The sequence below is a fragment of the Cheilinus undulatus genome, linkage group 8 (genome assembly GCF_018320785.1).
Source record: "Cheilinus undulatus linkage group 8, ASM1832078v1, whole genome shotgun sequence".
In the NCBI taxonomy this organism is placed as follows: domain Eukaryota; kingdom Metazoa; phylum Chordata; class Actinopteri; order Labriformes; family Labridae; genus Cheilinus; species Cheilinus undulatus.
This window is the reverse complement of record NC_054872.1, coordinates 47,333,791-47,354,851: the sequence shown is the minus strand read 5'-3', so window position 1 is coordinate 47,354,851 and position 21,061 is coordinate 47,333,791. Positions and strand designations below refer to the sequence as shown.

At 38.9% G+C, this 21,061-nt stretch overlaps 1 protein-coding gene across 8 annotated transcripts in view; it reads left to right on the top strand.

The window, feature by feature from the left end:
- The window catches only part of sema6e (sema domain, transmembrane domain (TM), and cytoplasmic domain, (semaphorin) 6E), a 355,217-nt gene that overhangs the window by 205,638 nt on the left and 128,518 nt on the right, over nucleotides 1–21,061 (top strand). For all 8 annotated transcript variants that reach the window (XM_041793576.1, XM_041793570.1, XM_041793577.1 and 5 more), the window contains 3 exons: nucleotides 10,334–10,534; nucleotides 19,170–19,284; nucleotides 20,656–20,713. In XM_041793576.1, the coding sequence (XP_041649510.1) occupies nucleotides 10,393–10,534; nucleotides 19,170–19,284; nucleotides 20,656–20,713 (315 nt within the window). In that variant the 5' untranslated portion in view covers nucleotides 10,334–10,392. The remainder of the gene's footprint in view (nucleotides 1–10,333; nucleotides 10,535–19,169; nucleotides 19,285–20,655; nucleotides 20,714–21,061) is intronic.

The following is a 21,061-nucleotide window of genomic DNA, read 5'->3' as shown; positions in this document are numbered from 1 at the left end:
AAAGGATGGATCGTGTGTATGTCAATGCTATTGGCAATACGTTTGCAGAGCAATTACAAGTTTTTATTTTGGTTACTGTAAAGTGAGTAATAGTCTTCAGTGTTGTTTGTGAGTTGTTCTGAAGGTTAGTAGATGCTAACAGCTTCTAGAAAAGTAGTCAGAAACTTCATCTGTGGTGCAAATGCATGTTTAAAGGTTTTTGTAATCAGTGAAATAACAATGGCACTTAGCTCAGGTGTAGCTATAGCAGTGGTTTTCAAATCTTTCTCCAAGGCAAACCTAAGATCAAGCCAAAATCTCTAGACATACCATATTTATATCCGTGCTAAACAACCACTACAACATGTGTTACTGTATTTTTAGTAGGATTAACGGCATTGGATTTTTACTGATATAAAATCATTTCAGCTAATAGCATTATTAAAATATATAGTTTAGTCCATGTAACACAACTGGAGTTTAAGAAATGATGGTGGACAAAAACAAACCATATTTACAGACAATTTAGGCGGATAATGACAGCCATTATTGGCCAAAATTGACAACTGATATAGGCTGATATTTATAGCCAATATGGCTGATATAGGCCCATATTTACAGACAATTTAGGCTGATAATGACAGCCATTATTGGCCGATATTGACAACTGATATAGGCCGATATTGACAACTGATATAGGCCAATATTGACAACTGATATAGGCCGATATTGACAACTGATATAGGCCGATAATGACAACTGGTATAGGCCGATATTGACAGCTGGTATTGGCCGATATTGACAACTGATATAGGCCAATATTGACAGACATTTTGGGCTGATATTAACATCCGTAAGAGAACATAGAACTATCTGTATACATGCTGCTACATACATTTGATCTTGCCATAGCCTGAGGGACAACCATTCAGTCTGTTCCCAACACACACAGTGATTTTTATTTATTTTTTCCTTTTTTCTTCTTTTTATAATTTTTAGTCTTATTGTTTTTTCTAATTAATCAGATTTATTTCATCATACGCTGATTATTTGTGGAATTATTTAATATTCAAATCTGTATTATGTGTAGATATTTAATGCATTTTTATTTTTTACACTGCTTTGGCAGTAATTGATCTCTTCATGCCGATTAAGCAAATTTAAATTGAAAGTGAAATTGAACAGCCATTATAGGCCAATATTGGCAACTGATATAGGCTGATATTTACAGCCAATATGGCCAATATTTACAGCAGATATAGGCTGATTTTTATAGTCCTGTAGGTCGTCATTTACAGCCGAAATAAGATGATTTTGACAGCCAGTATGGGCCACAATTTACAGCCCATTTAGTCTATTTACAGTCGATATAGGACTATATATTTACGACTGATATTAGCTGATATTTATTTCCCTTGTAGGCCGTTATTTAAAGCTGATACAGGCAGATATTAACAGCCGATGTAGGCCGACATTTACAGTTGGTCCATTTTTGACGGCAATATGGGCAGATTATCGCTCACAATATGTCAGTTGCAGATAGCACAAATTTTCACATCTGCTTCTACTGATGATTAACTTTTTAAGCTGCTATCTGCTAATACTGATATCATGTGAATTATTGTGTGCTTTCCTAATCCCTAGTTCTATAGTTGTTGTATTGACATGTGGTTTTACAATGTCCCACAGCGCGCCTAATCCTCTAACGGGGCACACCAATGTGCCTCACCACACCATTTGAAATCTACATAGCTATAGTATAGTACCAGATGTATCAGAACTGGGCCACATTTCTTTATCAAAACAAAAATAAAGAACCACACTGTTCTCCCAACCAGCCTCAGGATGAGTTTATCCTCTGACGAACTCCGCTGTTCATACACTATGGCTATTGCCTGACTGTCGAGCTCACGTTACAACCAGGGCTGCTAATGCCTACTACATCATTTTGTCTCGTTGCTCTGATTGGCCCATTAGGAATGTGACAGACAGAACAATCATCCAATGACAAGAGTTTGTTGAAGTCTTGCCCTTCTAAAACACTCTGTATGGGTGGTTTCCCAGATGAATGTGAAATATATTCAAGCAATGGAAATGTAAAACCATCCATCTGGTGTGTGTCTCCATCTGACTTTTCTCTTTTAAAGTTTATTCTTTTGTCTTAGAAAAACAACTCAATATGTTTTGAATATAATGAAAGAGATTTTGAACTATTTTGGGCCATTATTTGCACCATGAATAACCTGATATTGGTGTTCCAGGAATGGAGACATCAGTAGATGTTTTTAAAGGCTGTTAAAGTGAGATAAGAGTGGCATGGGGCCAATGGTTGGGCACATTTTTCTGACTGCAATTTGAGTGCTGTGTGAAAAGAAGAGTGTTTAGTTATGACCCAAACAGTGATGTATTCCCTGCACCAAGTGGTTTTTGACCTTGTTAACTTTCAGCTTTTTTTAAATGAATGTGAAGTTTTAGTGAGTGTCCTTGTTTCAGAGTTTGATTTAAACTACAGACCTTCATGCCACGGTTTAAAGATGCTTTACAAATACACACACAGCAGAGATAATGTCATCGCAGGTGGAGCGAGGTGTTCGTCTTGATAAGGGGAAGGTTTAATTGTGCCAAGTCACCTGTGAAAGACATTGGCTGGCTATAAATGAGGCAGTTGTCCCGATTGTCATGGCCCCTGGGGCTAACCTCCCACTCCTAGCCTCCCTCACTGTGTCTACCTCTCTCTGACTCCATTTACAACTTCTTTATGAGTGTATGTGTGTCTCTTACATTTTGGCAGACTAGTGGGTTCCTAGTCCCAACAATGAGTTGACAACGAGCCTTGCATGCTGACAAGAACTTAGCTGCCAAGTTTTTACACTATTCAAACAATCTGATCACATCATTCTTTGAAAATGGTTTTAATACATCTGTACTCATTGGTCTAGTGCACTGATCATCAACTGGCGGCCCAGGGGCCACATCTGGCCCCCCAAAGCTTCCTGTCTGGCCCCCGAAAGATCACTAAATTCAGAAAAGAAGATCTAAAGAGTATCCTTTTGCATTAAATGTCTGCAGCTGTTAAATCTGTCCGGCAAACAATTAACATTGAAGTAGTTTTAGAATGACTAACTATTTGATCTGTTTTTACAGAAATTTACTGTCATAATTAGTCGATATTTGAAAAAATGGTTAAGATTGACAGAAGTGCTGCAAAAACTGGGAGAAAAAAGTAGTAAAGAGAGGATAAAATGTGTCAGAAATTGTAACAGAGGAAAAAAGTGGCAAAAGGTATCAAAAATTGGTTACAAATGACAAAAAAACAGTGCAAAAAAATGTAAAGAAAAGGGGTTTAAAAAAGGCAAAAATGATAATAGAGTGGCATAGAGGGGATAAAACATGCACAAAAAGTGGTTTAAAATCTTTCAAAAATTGGGTTAGTGAGGCAAAAAGGAGCAAAAAGTATCAACAACGGGTTAAGAGTGGGAAAAATGGTTTTAAAGTTGCAAAAATTGTTTAAAAAATGTATTAAAAGGGTTAAAAAGTGGCAACTAATAGAAGAAATGTGGCAAAAATGGATAAAAGAGTGGTACAAAGGTGATAAAACATGCAGGAAAAGTGGTTTAAAAGGGGTTAAAATCATGCAAAAATTAGGTTAAAGAGGCAAAAAAGGGTTTAAAGTGTCAAAATGGGTTAATATAGGTGCTAAATGACAATTAGGGAGGGCCCATTCTCTGGGATTTTCAGGGGTCTGGCCAATCCTGTTGTCAGGCCTGTCTCCTTGTGGCCTGCTGCATTATAGATAATAGGGATAGATCTCACTGGTGATGACTAAAAATGTCCTGTAGTTTAAAGGAAAATACAAATACTACTGCAATAATATTTCAGTCAGATCAAAATGTTTATTTAACTTTTGTGTATTTGAAAGTCTGGCCCCCAGAGTTTCTGTTGAGACTAAATCTGGCCCTGGTGCCAATGTACTTGATGAACGCTGGTCTAGGGGCTGCTCAAGATACTTTTGGCTGGATTAGGATTTGTTTCTTGCATCCCAATAATAGCTCCTCCGTACAACTACAAAGATAAGTTCCTGGTAACTGTAAGCCAGGCCACATTAACACAAAGATTTCAGCCAACAGTGGTAACCTTTTGTTGCATTTTGGCTGTTCTTTAACCCAACGCCAACATTTTGGGTGCCTAAAAATGGAAAGTTTGGATTCTAGTGTGCAAACTTTTCTTGCAAACACAAGACTGTACACTTGAGTGGAAATTTACAGTTCCTCTGAAAAAAAAGAGACTTTATGCATGTATGCATCACAGTTCCATTCAGTAGTCATGCACAAATACTACAAGAGGTTTGGCCAACAATTGCATGTTTGCATAATGCATTGAGCAAAGCAAAAAAAAAAAAAAAAAAGAAAGAAATACATAGAAGAAAATGGTATTCTAATACATTTCAGGTTATATACATATTGCACCAACTGCCACTGCCACCCAATAGGCCATTTTGTGATTTAATCTAAAGTACTACCTGTTTTTACACGAGGGAACCATGGTCAAGTCTGAGGCCATGGTTCTCTGCCAGAAAACGGTGGATTGCTCCCTCCAGGTGGGGAGAGTGTATTTGGCCCACGTGAATGAGCTCAAGTATCTCAGGGTCTTGTTCACGAGTGAGGGTAGATAGGACTGTGACATCAGCATTGCAGACGTTGTATCACACTGTCATGGTGAAGAGGGACTGGGCTAGAAGGCAGATCTCTCAATTTACCGGTCAAGTTTTGTTCCAACCCTCACCTTTTGTCATGAACTTTGGAAAATGACCAAAATAATAAGGTCGTGGGTTTAAACGAGGATTAAATTCCTCATGGTGGTAGCAGGGCTCATCCTTAGCTTCCTAAGACCCTGCATGAGGACATGACTTTCTGGCTTTCCTACATTATAGTAATCATTTTTGGTATTAGAATTGATGCAATAATTGTCCAAAATGTCCATTCAAGTTGAAGGTATTTGCTTAAAATGCTGGGATAATCTGCTGTTTGTATATTTTAAGGGATTTGCTTGGAAGTTATCAAAGTATTTTTATGGAAATTAAGAGGATACATTTGTATATTCTTGAGGGTTTCATGCCTTTGAATTTATTTATAATTTTTGATGTATTTTCATGGGAATGTGGGGAAATTATTACCAAATTTTTGGGGAACTGGATTGGGAATTTGGGGTTCATGATTGTCCTTTGAAATTTTCAGCATTTTACTTAGAAAAATGTAGGGGGTTTGGGTTGTTCCCATCATTTTCATGGAATTTTGGAGAATGTTTTTGAAAATTTCTAGAATTTGCCAATAAATTTAGGGAGGAAATTACTTTAAGGACTAGCTAAACAAATCTTTGGGTACTTTTCATGAGATACTTTAAAAATATGTTTAAGAATTTTCAAAGACTTTTTTTTTTTCAAATTATGGGATTTTTGGGGTTTTGTAAAGGAACATTTCCAAAAAAAAATCCTGTTCAACGACAAGACTGATGTTTTAACTTATCAGACCGTATTTATCCCAAATAAGTGGGAGAAAATAAAAACTATCTTCAAACAAAGGTTCAGGTCTCAGGAGGTTGGAGATAGGGTGAGGAGGCTGGACATCCTGGAGCCAGATGAGGTGGTTCGGGCATCTGATCTGGATGCCTCCTGGTCGCCCCCCAATGGAGGTCTTCCAACATGTCAGACTGGAGGGAGACCCCGGGGTAGACCCAGGACTCACTGGAGGGATTATGAATCTCATCTGGCCTTGGAACACCTCTGAATCCCCCCAGGAAGAGCAGGAAAATGTTGCTGGGGAGGGAGATGTCTGGGTGGGCTTTGTTAGCCTGTTGCCACTGTGACCTGACCCAGGATAAGCGGAAGATAATGGATGGATGTTTTTGCAGTGTGGAATTAGCACATTTACTAGCATAAGTATGGTAATGGAGCTCTTAGCCTGCAAAGGATGTTGTAAGAAAGGCTCACAATCCTCCTCCAGTGGTCACATATCCTAATTGAGGAGCATTTTCAGTCCAACCAGTACTCCACAAGTCTTTACGAAACTATATACTCAATTTTCCCCCTATTGAATGCAGGATTGTGTCCTAATGTGGCAGAAATGTGGTTAAATAGTGGCACCAATTTCCACCAGTCTCCGGCGCAGTCTGAGCAGAATAGTAGAAATTTGAAATGCACAGTGAATGGGGTGAATTTTAGGTTGTGCATGACAGTGGCAGCAGCAGATTCTTGCAAAAGTGATGACAGTCCTCACCATTTTGTACAGATATATTGGACACATAAGACTCATCACCTTTTTTGCTGAAAAAAGTAGGTAGTGGGTCTTATGCACCAGATCTTATGGTATGGTAACAGTAAAACTGTTAAATATATAAAGTTTTCAATACTTCCTTCAAAAAACTATTCTTCAATTGTTCACTTACATATTTTAAAAATGCAAAATAGTGCCCACTCTCTTTACTTAAACCATCTTTTTGCCATCATCTGCTGCTGTCTCTCTCTTCCTGCTGTTGGTGTTTGTTTATTGTCATGCATAAAAGTCTGCTGGGATCAGATGAGTTTTGTCCACTTGCTAAACAACGGTTTCTGTTTTCCTGAGCTCATGTTTTTGAGTTTTTTTCTACAGACACAAAGTCCTAACCCTTCCTCGACCTTTGTAAGATTATTTTTCACCTGCAGCTGAACTCAGCATCATGTCAGATCTCTTCCTTTTGTCACCGGTGTCGTGGATCAAGGATCAAAGATGTCTTTATTATCCCTGTGGGGTTTTTGTTTTAAAGCCTGCTGTACCACAGACACCTTTAGATCAGAAAGGATGCATTAGAAAAACAAGCCAAGTTGAATAGAAAAGGGTGGTCACAATTAATAGATATCATAAATAGATATTACATTGATTTAAAGGGCAGTTGTACTCAGAAAAAAGGTGGGGTTTTGCCTGTTTGTCCTTCATGTTGGTAGGATTCATTGAAAAGCAGGTGGATGGGTTCATTCAGGACTGGCTGAGTCTTTCCAAGATTCCTGAGTTTAAAAACATCAGTCATTCAGAGTAGTGGCTATGCTGTGATTTGCAGTATGGCTTGACAATACCAAGCTACCTGTTTCTACCTTTTATTAAGTCCTTTATTCCTCCCACTGCAATGTACCATAAAACCAGGCTGGAGAGCTACTTTTTACCTTTACTTGCACCTTTGCTTTTATTGATTTAAGCACCTTTTGGTGTTACTCTGTGTGAGTCTAATGGGTGTGAAATCTGAGCCATTTTCTGTTTCTGTGTGATAGAAACATTTTCTTGAGTCTTGAATCTTGAAACGGCTTATCACCGACTGTTGAAAAGATGTTTGAGGACATACTAAGAGAGTGCTTGAGCAACTGAAACAGAGGGAATGGTGAAAGTTAGCAGAGGTTAGCACTGAGAGTTTCACCTTGATCCTAGGTTTACATTTAACATCATTTTAGTAGCTCCACTGAAAATACTGAAAATCCATGCATTATCATGAATCAGTGTAAGTGTGTCATCAGCATACTGTTGTAACTGAAGTTTAAAAAGTTACAGATAATTTATCACAAAGGCTCCACCACAACAGGTGCTTCTCCTCTTCCACACAAACAAGATAGACCACTTTGATTGGCTGGATTATATGTCTGTCATCAAGTGGATTCAGCTGCAAAGTTTTAAGCTGATTCGCTGGTTCCAAGTCAGAAAATGACTGGACAAACCAGCATTATCTAAGGTGAATGAGGCAGTGCCCACAGGTATGGTTAAGAGAACTGTAAACAATGGGAGCCAGTGAATATAGTAGTGTGGATGTAGCTATAGCGCCCGTTTTGTCAGAACTGGAGAAAATTTCTTTATTAACCTCCTAAGACCCTTCAAGCACATGTGAGGACATTCCATTCTTTCTTTCCTGTAGCACAGTAATAAAGTCTTGGAATTTTTAATTAATTGCCTGGCATGTCCATTGAAGTGTTAGTAATTCATCTGAAATACTGGCATACATTTTTCAATTACACTTTCATGAATAGTTTTTGGAATAAATCTTGAAAATTTCCAAGTGTTTTCAAGGAAATTTGGGATATGTTCTTTTAGAGAGTTTCATTAGAAATTTTTGGGGGAACTTTCTGTGAAAATTTTGAGTATTTGCATGAAAACATGGGAACTTTCTTTGGGGTGTGTGGGTGAATGTTTCAGGCATTTTTGTGTAAATTTTGGGAAATACATCTGTAATTTTTGGAGAATTTTATTTGAGTTTTGGGGAAGAATTTGCTCGAAAAATTAAAGTATTCTCATGGAAACTTGGAAAAAATAATTTTATAAGTTTTGAAATTTTATTGGGAGGCAGGGTGTCCTTTGAAATTTCTAGAATTTATGGAAATTTCAGGAAATCTGTTAGGATGTTTGGGGGGAATTTCATGGGGAACATATTTGTATGTTTTGGAGAATTTGCTTTGAGATTTTGGGGATTTTTTTTTTTTTTTTCAGGAATTTAATTGGAACTTTTGGGGGTATTTTTTTATTCAAATTTAGGTGTTATGATAAAGTTTCCCTGAAACATTTATGAGGAACATTTAAAAACTGGGGTACTTTTGTTAGGAAACTAAAAATATATTAAAGAGTTTTTTTTTTTTGTTTTTTTTTAAGATTTATTTTTGGGCATTTTTGCGCTCCCCGCCTACATGGGGAGCGCCTTTAACCACTCGGCCACCTGCTCCCCATTAAGAAGTTTTTAACATAAATTGTATGTAGTTTCCTAGAAATTTTAAGGGAATTTGTGTTAATGTACATAATTTTTGGTCAAAATTAATTCCCATATAGATGAGGCTGAGCTTCTTAAGTGGTCTGGTCATGATTATCCCAAATAAGTGGGAGAAACTAAAAATGTATTCATAAGAAAAGCTCAGGTCTCAGGAGGTTAAAGAAGAGCATAGACCCACACTGAAAGCTTTTCTTGGTAGAAAACGTGGTTGTATGTTTCTCCCAGCTGGCTTGGACAAGAGTTTGATTTACTAACTGGCTCCACTTATGGTAAAGAATTTCGTATTGCTGCCTGTCAAACTTATGTGATATGTAGTATACTCCTTGGTGGAACAGCTGCTACATGTTGTGCTCTGATTGGTCTGTAATGAATGAATGTAATGATTGTAATGAAGGTGACAGACAGAGCTTTCATCCAATCACTATCTGAGTTTTGATTTACAGGACTCTGGCCTTCTCAAACACTTTCTATGGTATCTTGCGGTCATTACAGTTACTTATGTTTGGCGGTGTGGCTCTTCTGGGATTCTGCTGCCCTTCCACAAGTCCACATGGAAACAAGCAGGAACAGCATTGTTCCTGCCTACAAGAAAAGCCTGAGGCATTGAGAGAAGCAGCAAAAACTCCCAGAGCAGAGCGGGCATCAGTGACAACAGAATAACATGGATTAAGTCAGAGGTAGAGTAAAGGAGGAGCTGGGGTGGAGGAGGGATGCAATAGTGGCTTTCAGAGGGAGCAGCAGAAGCCAAACAAGATCAGTTTAAATAAGGCAGCCTGGGTGCAATTAGCCAATAGCGTGCTTAGAAGCAAATCAGCCGGCTGTCAGGTGGTGATTGCTTGCAAGAGATCAGCTGATGATGGTTATATGGCAGTACCTGGCTGCATCACCTGCCTGAACTAACACTGTACACTTGTTTAAGTTGACTTGTCTGAAGTAGAAATTTAAAAAAAAAAAAAAAAAGGGAAAGGAAACAATCAACAATGAGAAGAATTTATGTACGTCAGGATCACAATGGCAGTGGATACATGATGTGAAGTTAGTTTGCAGAGTGTTGCTAAAGTTTGCAGTGCTTGCACCATCACCCTTGATCCTCCCCCTGGTTAACATCCATATTCCCGTGCTGAATGTCATAACTTATTGATTTGGTTATTAATAACTATGACCTGACACAGCCTACACATCACTGTTTTACAATTTAAAATAGTGCTTATTATTATTTTTCCTATGAGATGGCAGCATGGTAGTAAGCATTAACTGGAACTAGAGTAACTGCTGGTGGTGAGCAGCTGTGTTACAGTTAAGACAGAGTATCTGTCCAGGATCGCAAGCCTGCACCGATTGAAAATACTAAGAAATAGCTGACCAAAATAAGAATTCTGTGACTACCATGGGCCGGCTGAGCATGTACGTCTCTATGGGTTATTCAGGAAGTGGACTCCCTGGCACTGTTAAGCACTGTAAACTCTCGCTTTTATTGCCTTAAGATGCTGCGTATCCATTATTTTCCTAGTTAAAATTCGGAGGTGACTCAGACACAGTATGTAAACCATCCTAACCCTGCTCTTCCTGTGTCTCTCTCCAGGTGGGAGGTGAGTCCGCCGAAGGCCATGTGTTTCTGCTGAGGTCTCATCTTCTGCCAAAATGAGGCTGATGCCCGGCTCGCCTCCACCCGTCCTGCCAGTCGTCCTGGCTCTCACCTTAGCCGCCTTCTTACCTCAGCTGTCCTCAGGAGCCACACCGTTCCCCCAAGACCTGGAACCCATCAGCGTTGTGGGCAGAGAATGTAAGCTCTCAAATTCTGCTGCGTTGCCATGGTGATCCTTGTTTCAGCAGTAGGATGTTAAAGTAAAGGGAGGGTCACCAAAGCTTTATAACTCATCACAGGGGAACACAGCTTACAGAGGTGGATGTGTTTAAGGGCAAGTGTGCAGAAAGTAAATTTGCAGAGGTTTATTCAGAGGTTGGTTTATTCCATCCTTTGGTTCTGTTTGGTTTGCTGGGTGTGAAGGGTTGCATTTAAACCATAAAACTAGTACCAGGAAAGTACATTCCTATTAAAGTTTGATGTCATTGTTATAGAGTAAAAAAATTATCACAGTTATCAGTATTATCACAATATTGTTTCACAATGAATGTGCTAAAATAGAAAAAAGGAAAGTACCTATAACTTCGAATGAAAATTTTCAGCTAAGTTTATGTATAAAATACAAATTACCATGTAGTATCATGGGGCAATTTGCACTTTTTTTTAACTTTTTTTCATCGACATTAAAATGTTAACATGTAAAAGAAGACAACTTTTTTAAAAAGTTGAATTAAGAATAATATTTCTGATTAGAGTTGGCCAAATTTTTTGTCCTTCAGCACTGTATTTACCAAGAGTTTTGATAATGATTTAAAATTTGTTACAGAATTACTACTGGGGGGCGGGGGGCTTGCTGTGGTTGTCATTTAACCAGCAATGTCAGATAATTGTCAGGGATGACAAATCTCCTGTGTTACCTTGTTTAATATGAACATCAACATGGAGAAGTGCTTTAAAGAGAGCTTACTTTAACCAGGGACCGTAGATCAGATGTGTCATTACATCCAGTTGTACCAAATACGTTTCCTAGTAGGCGTGTTTCAACGTTGTCCAGTTGTTTTCCGGCGCTGTCACTCTCTCTCTCTCTCTCTCTCTCTCTCAAAAAAAAAAAAAAAACAAGAATTATGAGCCCAGGCACTGTAGTGAAGTGAGCATATGTGTTGCGCAGGGAAAGTGACGTAATAGCACATAATGGGAGATGGGGGATGAGAAGGGGGGCAAACTGAAGCTATAATTTTGGATTTATGGGAAATCTGTACATATTTATGATTTCTTTATGGAACCAGTTTCAAACCAGTACTCCCAAGAATTCTACTGGGAGATGTCAAGGACAATTGGAGCAACAGTGGGGCGTGCAAATCAACACAGTCAGACAGACAGAGAGACACAGCACCATTTATAGTAGTAAGATGTGTCCCACTGATCTATTATTATTTTATAAAACAGATACATTTTTTTAAAGACATATCCTATTTTTAGCACCTTTTATCACTGACCAAGCCAATCCAAAATGTAAGTATTGTGTCTGAAAATCAACAGTCTGTTAGTCTGCTTGCCAATGTCAGACTAAAATTGATAAAGGAAAATTAAACTGGTCTGCAGCCTTTTTTTTAGTTAGTTTTTTTAATCACACAATGCAGTTGAAGTTATCATTCCTATTTTTAAAGTCTCAGTTTTATTTTAATTTCAGTTAGATAAACTGATTTTTACAGTTTAGATATATTGAACTGAATATCTTAGCTATAATAACCTTGACTAATATGCTGATGGAGCAAGATAAAAAATATTTGAATCAAGAAAGGAAAATAAGGAAAAAATCAAGTTAGGTTAAAATATTGTTTATTAATTTATACTTAAGGAGATAAAACATGCTTGCTTTATGAGGTGTTGTTCCTCACCTAGCCTCATGTTTGATACCAGCCTAAAGGCAGCACCAGCATATAAAAAAGACGTGTTGAACCTTTAACAATGGAAATTCTTGAAGCAGGACAGTCCTTTAAGACTTGAATTGAATGATTCCAAATTTGACTGCAGCTTTAAGTTTAGCAGCAGACATTATTATCTGAGACTTTGACTGAGGAGGATCTTAGACACTTTCTAACATGACACTCTTAAGACACTGCTTCATCAGAGCACCCTGGGGACCCATCAATGGCACCCAATCAGTGAGGAGGTCCACAGAAGAGGTCCTGGTACTAAATGTAATGGCCCATAATTGATTTAAGAGGTGGCCGAGACCACGGCCCACACACTGTAATTGATCTATCTGGAAGAGAGTAACGCCACCATTAGCAGAAATAGCTGTGCTAATAGTGCTATATGTGGGGCTCGCTCCTAGGTGTAATGAGAGTCATTTGTCACCTGTGGTTCCAGCAGGTGACAGGGAGGCAAAAGGTCCCGTATATCGCTGTGAGATATCCATTATGAATCTTCGTACTTCATCAGGGTGCAGTCTATGAAATTAGGCTAGAGTTCTTCTTTTGGAAGAGAGGAAGAAGACTCGCTGTAGTTACTCTTCTTCTGTGACCGACTCTCTTCTAAGCAGATTTGGAGATTTTTAACTTCATGAAGATGAAGATGCTGACCAGTCTGTGCACTGGGAGGTAAAGCTGACAGACTCCACTGACAACAGCGTACTCTCACCTTGCAGAACAGTGGAAACAATTGTCTTTTGCTACCTTATTTGATTTTTTTTTTTTTTTTTTTGTCTGTTATATTGCTTAATAGCATTAGGTTGGTTCCCACGTAACATCTCAACACTTTGAAATACTTCAGAATTTTAAATACTGACGTATATAAGACATCTGGTGGAATGTGGTGTGTCCCATGTTCCCTGAGTCTTTTGTGTCATCTTTCATGTGCTCCATGTATTCATCATAAACTTAATTTCATATTATAATATATAACCTGCATACATGATCACAGCATGGAGATTTAAATTCATACAACACTTAGGTAAGGCGAGGACACAGAACTCACACTCTCTCTAGTTATTCCCTGAGTTGGTTGTGATTGATTGTCTAGACTCTAGACAATCATTTTCTCAGCATTATTCCAATTTAACAGCCATGCACCAAAAAGTTAGCTGTGTCCGATTTACCAGTGCAACATATATACAAGTATAAGGAGCTAAGACAGACATAATTCCCACAAGTGCTGCTGTCTCCATGACACATTGCACACAACCTGCATCCACTGGGAATTTGCCCTTATTCATTTTGGGGATTTTTGCAGATATCCAGTATGCAGATATTTCCAAACTTGTTTAAGGCTTGTTTTACCCTTTCTCTGTCTTTTTTAAATTACTGTGAAGAATGCCAAGTCTCTCCTTTATTGGAATAAACATCTTTGCTCTTATTTTGACAGTCTATTTGTTTAACCCCTGGTGCCCTACTTGGTAACATCAAACTGTAGGTCATACACACTTTGTTTTTAATCTGAAATCTCTCCATTGTGCCTTTTTGATTATGTTGCATTTGTAGCTCTTACAGAACATTTTCTAGTGAGCCCTGAACTTGGCTAACTTTCCGGGGTTTCTGTGGACAGGTTGTTGTAAATAACAAGAAGTGACAAGTTTATAAAAACGCTAATACCTTTTGAACCATACGTCATTGACACTCTTTTTCCTCTTAAAGCTGACTTTCTTGTTCGTTTGCTACCCTCGATGTCTTCGTAGCCCTAAAGGACGCCGTTGTAGCGAGCCCGGACCTTCGGTGACTTTTCGGGGTCTTTACAGATTGAATCCACATTGTTGGATCCGATAATAAGCGTCTTTTTATCCATTTTGAATCAATTTTTAATCACTTCGGCTGTTTGCCCACTGTGGAAGTTGCAGTAGACCAGTTACATCTACTGCTTTTAGGAACAGCACATATTAATCTAACTAAAAAAACAGTGCATGGACTTTTCTTTGTATATATGTTGATATTTTGAAAACTGTTAGTCATAAAATGTTTATTTTTTCACTTTTTTTTGTCCACAAGAGATGGGAGAACAAGTGTGTGCAAAGAAAAGGCTTAGTCACTAATGGTTTCTGTGTGTTATTAATTAAAATCTATGAGTTTAAAATTCTGATTTGTTTTTTCTTTTGTCTTCAGAGTCCAATAGCTTTTTAAAGATTCAAGTGACCTTACTGTAGTAGATATATTCTTAAAGCCCAGGTCGTCATGAAAAAAAGGATGTGTAGAGCTTGACTGTGCACCACAGGGTTGATGTTTTACAAGCTTTTTAAGACAAAAAGTCCAGACGAGACTTGATGGTGAAAAAAAAAATAGTTGAGAGCTCTAAGGGTTAAAGGGATATTTTGGAATCTTTGAAGTTAGGTCGTATGAGGTACTTGGGTAGTGGCATTAGCCTCCAGTGATTTCTGTGAACATTGCTCCTGCGGTTGTTACGAACTCAGAGAGATCCGGGGCATAGTAGTTATAAATGGGAACTATCAGAGGATAACAGTGAGCGGCGGAAGGAGACAACATGCCAAAAACTGCATCGTAAACTAGTGCCTGACACGGAGGGGTCTTTTTTGGGAGAAATTAATCGTTTGTACATTTACGACACAGCGTACAGGTGAGCCAACATATTTTCTTGGCCCATGCCTAAAAGGATGTGAAATATAACCCATGTCATGAAACAGTCTGTCTGACTTGTCAGGTTGAGTAAAACTGGGAAGGTGAGTTAATTCATAGAGCATTATATACAAATTTCATTGGATTTTACAGTTTATATCAAAGTATTTGCCTGACTGATTAGAAGTTCCAGATGTGTTTGCAACTGTTTTAGAAAATGATGAGCCAAACAAAACATATGCCAAGAGTATTTATTGGCATAATAAATTGTCCATACAAGCGAGTCTCCAATGCCTCGCTTTTCTGATGCCAAGTATGAGAGTTCCAAAGCAGCTTTAAAATATCTGATTGTGATTCTGAGGTCATCAGGATACATGTGCACCCAGAGGCAGTGGTCTAAAATAACTCTGGAAACCATCACCTTCTCTTGGATTTAGCCCTGAGCTCTGCCCCCCTGAACTTCACAGGATCTGAGAGTGCTAAACAGTAATTAGAAATCCTCATTTGCCAGGAGGGAGCGTAGCAGGGCGGGCCGACGAACCGCTGGGACTCTCTCCACCAGGCAGTACAGCGAGGTCCAGCACTCAGCCAGACATTAGGCGTTTAAATCTTTAAACAGTCGATTGGAGACCAGCGGTTAAGGGAACGCAGGGCTCCCTGTAGAGAGACTAATTTCAGATTGTGGTGCGTTTCTAGCGGGGATTGCTAATTCAGCAGCACCACGGGTCAGATGGGAGACTGGAGGGCACTTAACACAGTACTTAACAGATCCAGAGAGCCATGGCCTTGAGCTGAAACTATGTCTGTGGAAAAAAAGGAAACAGCAAGGGAAGTCTCTGATGTTGAAGACAGCCTGATGTCAGTATTGAGCCAGCCAATTTAATTTCAGCCTGAAGCATCCTTTTTTTTATAAATTGAATGTTTTCACAGCATGTCTGTCTACTTACTGGCTGTCATCCTGTTATTTAAAGCACCGGACATCATCTCCTGCTCTTTAAATTAAAATTTCCCCCCTCTAAGTTTCTGTTTGAGTAGAAAAAGGCAGGATAAAATTAATATTCAGAAGAGGAGAGGGAAAATGAAAGAGCAGCAGAGAGCAGATATTATATAACTGTCTCTTTGCACCACTTCCTTCAGTTCATCTTATCTCACCGTTTTTGTGCTGCCTCACACATCTTTCTTCGCAGGAATACACCTGATTCCCACTGAGTCACATCCTTAATGTACACTGCCTGCAGTAACCCATATTTTTGTCTTCTTTTAAACACTAGTGTCATTCATCATGCAGGTTTTTCGGGATGGTTCAGCCACAGGAAAGAATGTAAATTGATGACACTAAGTCAGACTTCACGACCTCACAGACAGACGTGTTATTTTTAAATGTAGGTTGACCATACAGGCATATTTCCCATTGTATTGCTTCTGTTGTGTCTCCTTGTCCCGGCTTGGCTCACTCCCCAGACAGATCTGCTCAGATTTATTCACCGGAAGCCATTTATTTAAATTTGACTGACTCCTGTGACACTACCGGCTAATTTGCAACTTGAGATGCTATTTTCTTTTTTCTTTTATTTTTTTTGCTTCTTCATCCACCTCCACAAGTGCGCATTAGCATACAGTGTATGCTGTAGATTTATCAGCACAGAGGCAATACTGCAACCTTGGTTTAATGTTACTTAATCTGCAACAGTGCAGTGCTTTTTTAAGCTGTTTGATCTGATTAGTTGTGGATAAATGTGGAGCCAAAAGCTGCCCTGGATGTTAAACAGTTAGGGATAATACTTAAATGAGCTCTAATTAGTGAGTTTTTAGCTTCGGCTTTCTTTTGCGGCTTTGAAAACACCTCAAACCAGGTGGATATTTAGTCATAGCTGTTAAAAAGTAGAGACATGATCTAATAAGCGCAAAGCTGGCCAAATGTTTGTAGTAGCAACTTCATCGTGGTAACACAAAATCTCACAGAAACCGGAATGATTTGGTTTGATTTGATTCTAAAGCACTGTGCAGAACTTGTGGCATGTTTGGGCCAAAGTTGAGGCTGCAGTAAGGCATATAATGGTGATCGGGGAACCATCAGACAGGAAGGAGGATTGACACAATCCAGGTCATGCTCTGGATGTCCTTGCATATTACACGGGGGCATGGAAAATTTATCGGTTGAAAGAAAAATCACTCTACACCCATATTCATTTATTATTTGTGTTATCTAAATATACATATTCCAACGCCAGTATGACAGTTTATTTCAGATCCACTGATGATGTTTGTCACTTATTCGACATACAAAAAGTCTTTTTATACAGCAGATATAGGCCCAATGCTGATAAAGACTGATATTTACAGCCATTGTAGGCCAATATAGGCAACTGATAGAGGCTGATATTTTCCGCCAGTATGGCCAATGTTTACAGCTGATACAGGACTACATTAATAGCTAGTACAGGCCAATATTCATAGTTGAAAAAATTTTGACAGTCAAAATAAACTGAATTTGCATACCTACAAACTGATATCTACAGTTTATAAAGGATTACATTTACAGCCAATTTTGGCTGAAATTTACAGCAATATGGGCCAATATTTACTGATGATTGAGGCCGATATCGTCAGCCAGTATCGGCCAATTTTGACAGCAATATGGGCCAATATTTACAGACTATTGAGGCTGACATTTTCAGCCAGTATAGGCCAATTATACCACCAATATGGGCTAATATTTACAGACTACTGAGGCTGATATTTTCCGCCAGTATTGGTTGATTTTGACACCAATATGGGCCAATATTTACAGACTAGGGGGCAATTATATTCCGCCAGTATAGGCCAATTTTGACAGCAATATGGGCCGATATTTACAGACTATTGAGGCTGACATTTTCAGGCAGTATTGTCCAATTTTTGACACCAATATGGGCCAATATTTACAGACTATTGAGGCTGACATTTTCGGCTACTATTGGTCGATTTTGACACCAATATGGGCCAATATTTACAGACTATTGAGGCTGACATTTTCCGCCAGTATCGGCCAATTTTGACACCATTATTGGCCAGTATTTACAGACTATTGAGGCTGACATTTTCAACTACCATTGGTCGATTTTGACTCCAATATTGGCTAATATTTACAGACTATTGAGGCTGACATTTTCCGCCAGTATTGGTTAATTTCGACACCAATATGGGCCAATATTTACAGACTATTGAGGCTGACATTTTCAGCCAGTATTGGTCAATTTTGACAGCAATATTGGGCCAATATTTACAGACTATTGAGGCTGACATTTTCAGCTACTACTGGTCAGTTTTGACAGCAATATGGGCTGATGTTTATGGACCATATCTCGGTTGTAAGTAGCACAAGTTTTATATATTATTTTACTGATTTTTAAGTTTTTAAGATAATATCTGCAAATACCGATATTATGCAAATTATATTGTGCATTCCTTATCCCTAGTTGTATCTTTCTTGTATTGACATGGAGTTTTACAATTTCTCACAGCAAAATGAATCTTTCCATAAGGCACACTAGTGTGTATCACCAAAACATTTGAAAACCACTAGTCTAGGGTACTATCATAGACCAGTGCCTGGTCAAGCCCCTGGTTGTGCTATGGGTGTCCCAAGGGCCCAAAAACCCTGAAACCCCCATTTTATTTGGAGTGAAAAGGCCCAGACAAAAGAAATGACGTTGAGCTGAACCTTGCCCAGATTGTGGCAAATTGGGCCCGTGATGAATCTTTAGCTCCCTGTAAACATATGTGCATGACTGTATCTGTATTAATCTCCAATATGACCACCAGAAAGAGTATAAGAAAAGTTCGCAAATTTCAAAACACAGAGCAAAAACTCCTTATCGTCAAAACATTGACTAGTCACACATGACTTCAGAAGAAAAAACAAATATGGAGGAAAATCACTGACAGTTTACAACCATCAACATCAGCAAATATCCAATAATGCATCATCCTTTAGATAATACTACCCAGCCTGCCCACACTAATTGGCTGTTGCAAGCTTTAAATGAGGCAGCCCAAATAGTCTTATTGACATCACGCACTTCAGAATTTTTCTGACCAGTAATTGGCTGTGGCCCCCTTAATCATTTTAAGGGAAGTCGAATCTGGTCCAAAGGGAGGTCTAAAATTGTCTAGTGTATAGGCAGTCTTTCATCTTGGATCAGATCCTTTCATCTGTTTGCTTTTTGTTGGATATTGCAGTTAATGTTGTTGTTTATACATTATTTTTCTTTCCTTTCTCCCTGCAGCCTCCTATCTCTACCCCAGCTTCCAGGGTCTCATGTCAGACAATGACACAGTCCGTCTGGGTTTGGACTTCCAGAGGATGCTGAGGATTAACCACATGCTCTACATTGCTGCACGGTCAGTCCTCATTTTCTCCTGCTAGGTTTGCATTACAGACAATTAGAAATGTACAACCTTTCAGTCGTATCAGTGTTATATAAGTACATGCTCTCGTTGTCAAAAATACTGCTGTTGACCGCCTTGATGTCACTCCCATCGCATCTGGCCAAGTTGTCAGGCGTTGTCTTTGTCACTGCTCAACTTTTCCATCTATCGGCTCCCTGTGGGAAATCTGAGGAGGTCAAGAAATTAAAATGATTTTATCTCATTCAATATGTAGCGAGCATTTTAGCCCGTCACGTTGCAATTTGTCGGTTACATGGCTTAAAAATAAGATCGTCCAATAGACATTTACATCACTGACATTGCGTTTCAAAGGTAGAAGCCTCCCATAGTTAAATTCAGTCTATGTGTCCAGTAAAAGCACTTAAATATAAAATTCAATGCCTTTCTTTATGGTGAGACACGGGGGAAAAGGAAGACCGAGATGGTTTTAAGTGGCATAAATATACAAACTGTATAAAAACATGCCTATAAGAATAAAAAAAGACTGGAAAATATAACACCGTGGTAGAGTGTGATAAAAACATGGTCAGAGAAAGTGGTTTTACTGTCAACTTCTGTGCATTAAGAGTGACATGGCCTTGATACCAGAGAGAGCTCTGGCACTAAAACTCCCGGGAGGTTCAACAGTAAAATCTGACTTCTGTAAATAAATAAAATATTCACTCTTATCTGTTGACTGTTCAGACCTGCATGAACCCAAACCAGCATTAGTGTTAAAGGAATGTAAAGCAGGAGCTTTACAGCAACCAGCTTTCATGTCTCATGTCTCTCCTTGTGCATCTCTCAGCCTAATTGCACGTTGCGCCTCGCTCGATCAAGATGTCACAGGTTAATTATCTAAAAAGTACGAGGTCACACCTCCTCTGTGCATTTTCTTTTGTGCAAAATAAATTCTGCTCGAGTTCCTGGCTCGACATCAAGCTGCAGTGCTTCCACTGCCAAGAACCCCGTCCAAAGAGGTATGGAGATTCTTAATGTACCTAAATGGACTAAGTGTTTTGCACAGCTGCATACAACGCAGCGCACGCCTCTCTGCACAAAGTGATTCATATGGGCCGTGTCAAAAGTTGGGAAAGTTTCAGTGAAGGAAAACTTTTAAGGTTATGAAGTAGGAGCCAATAAACTTACCGTGTTAATCCACCTCCTGCTCTGTTGTTGAACAGCCTGGATCAATCCTATTGAGCGGGTTAGAGGCATTTTTGGAGAGCAGGTTTTGGTGAAGTGTTGGATCATGGGCTTACGGGGCTTTGCAGAGTTGATGCTGGCAAAAAGAGCAGATAAGATGGCCTGACTAATGCTGTCTCTACTGTCCATCTCTTACAGGGATCATGTGTTTGCTGTCAATCTCGCCTCTTCATCTGAGCAGATCATCCCACAGCAGGTGAGTCAGTCTGGAGCCAAGGCTGAAAAAGTGTTGGTATTAATACCAACCATCTAGAGTCCCCTCTGATTCATTTTTGGGTTCTCTTGGGGGGTAAATGGGAGAGCTTTCTGGTGCTCAGACAAACTGGGGGCCCATGGAGGTCAGCAAAATCATGGTGCATTGTAAAGTTAAGCTGTGATATCTATATTTCATATTTAACCTGAATAGAAACCAATCATATTAAAGAAACAAATATCTTTTTTTTATTATTTGTGTAGTAAAAAGCCTTCTTAAAAATGTAAACCCTTTTTGTGAAAAAAGAATTAAAATTGTTAAATAATTGCTAAAATGGGTTAAAAATAGTAA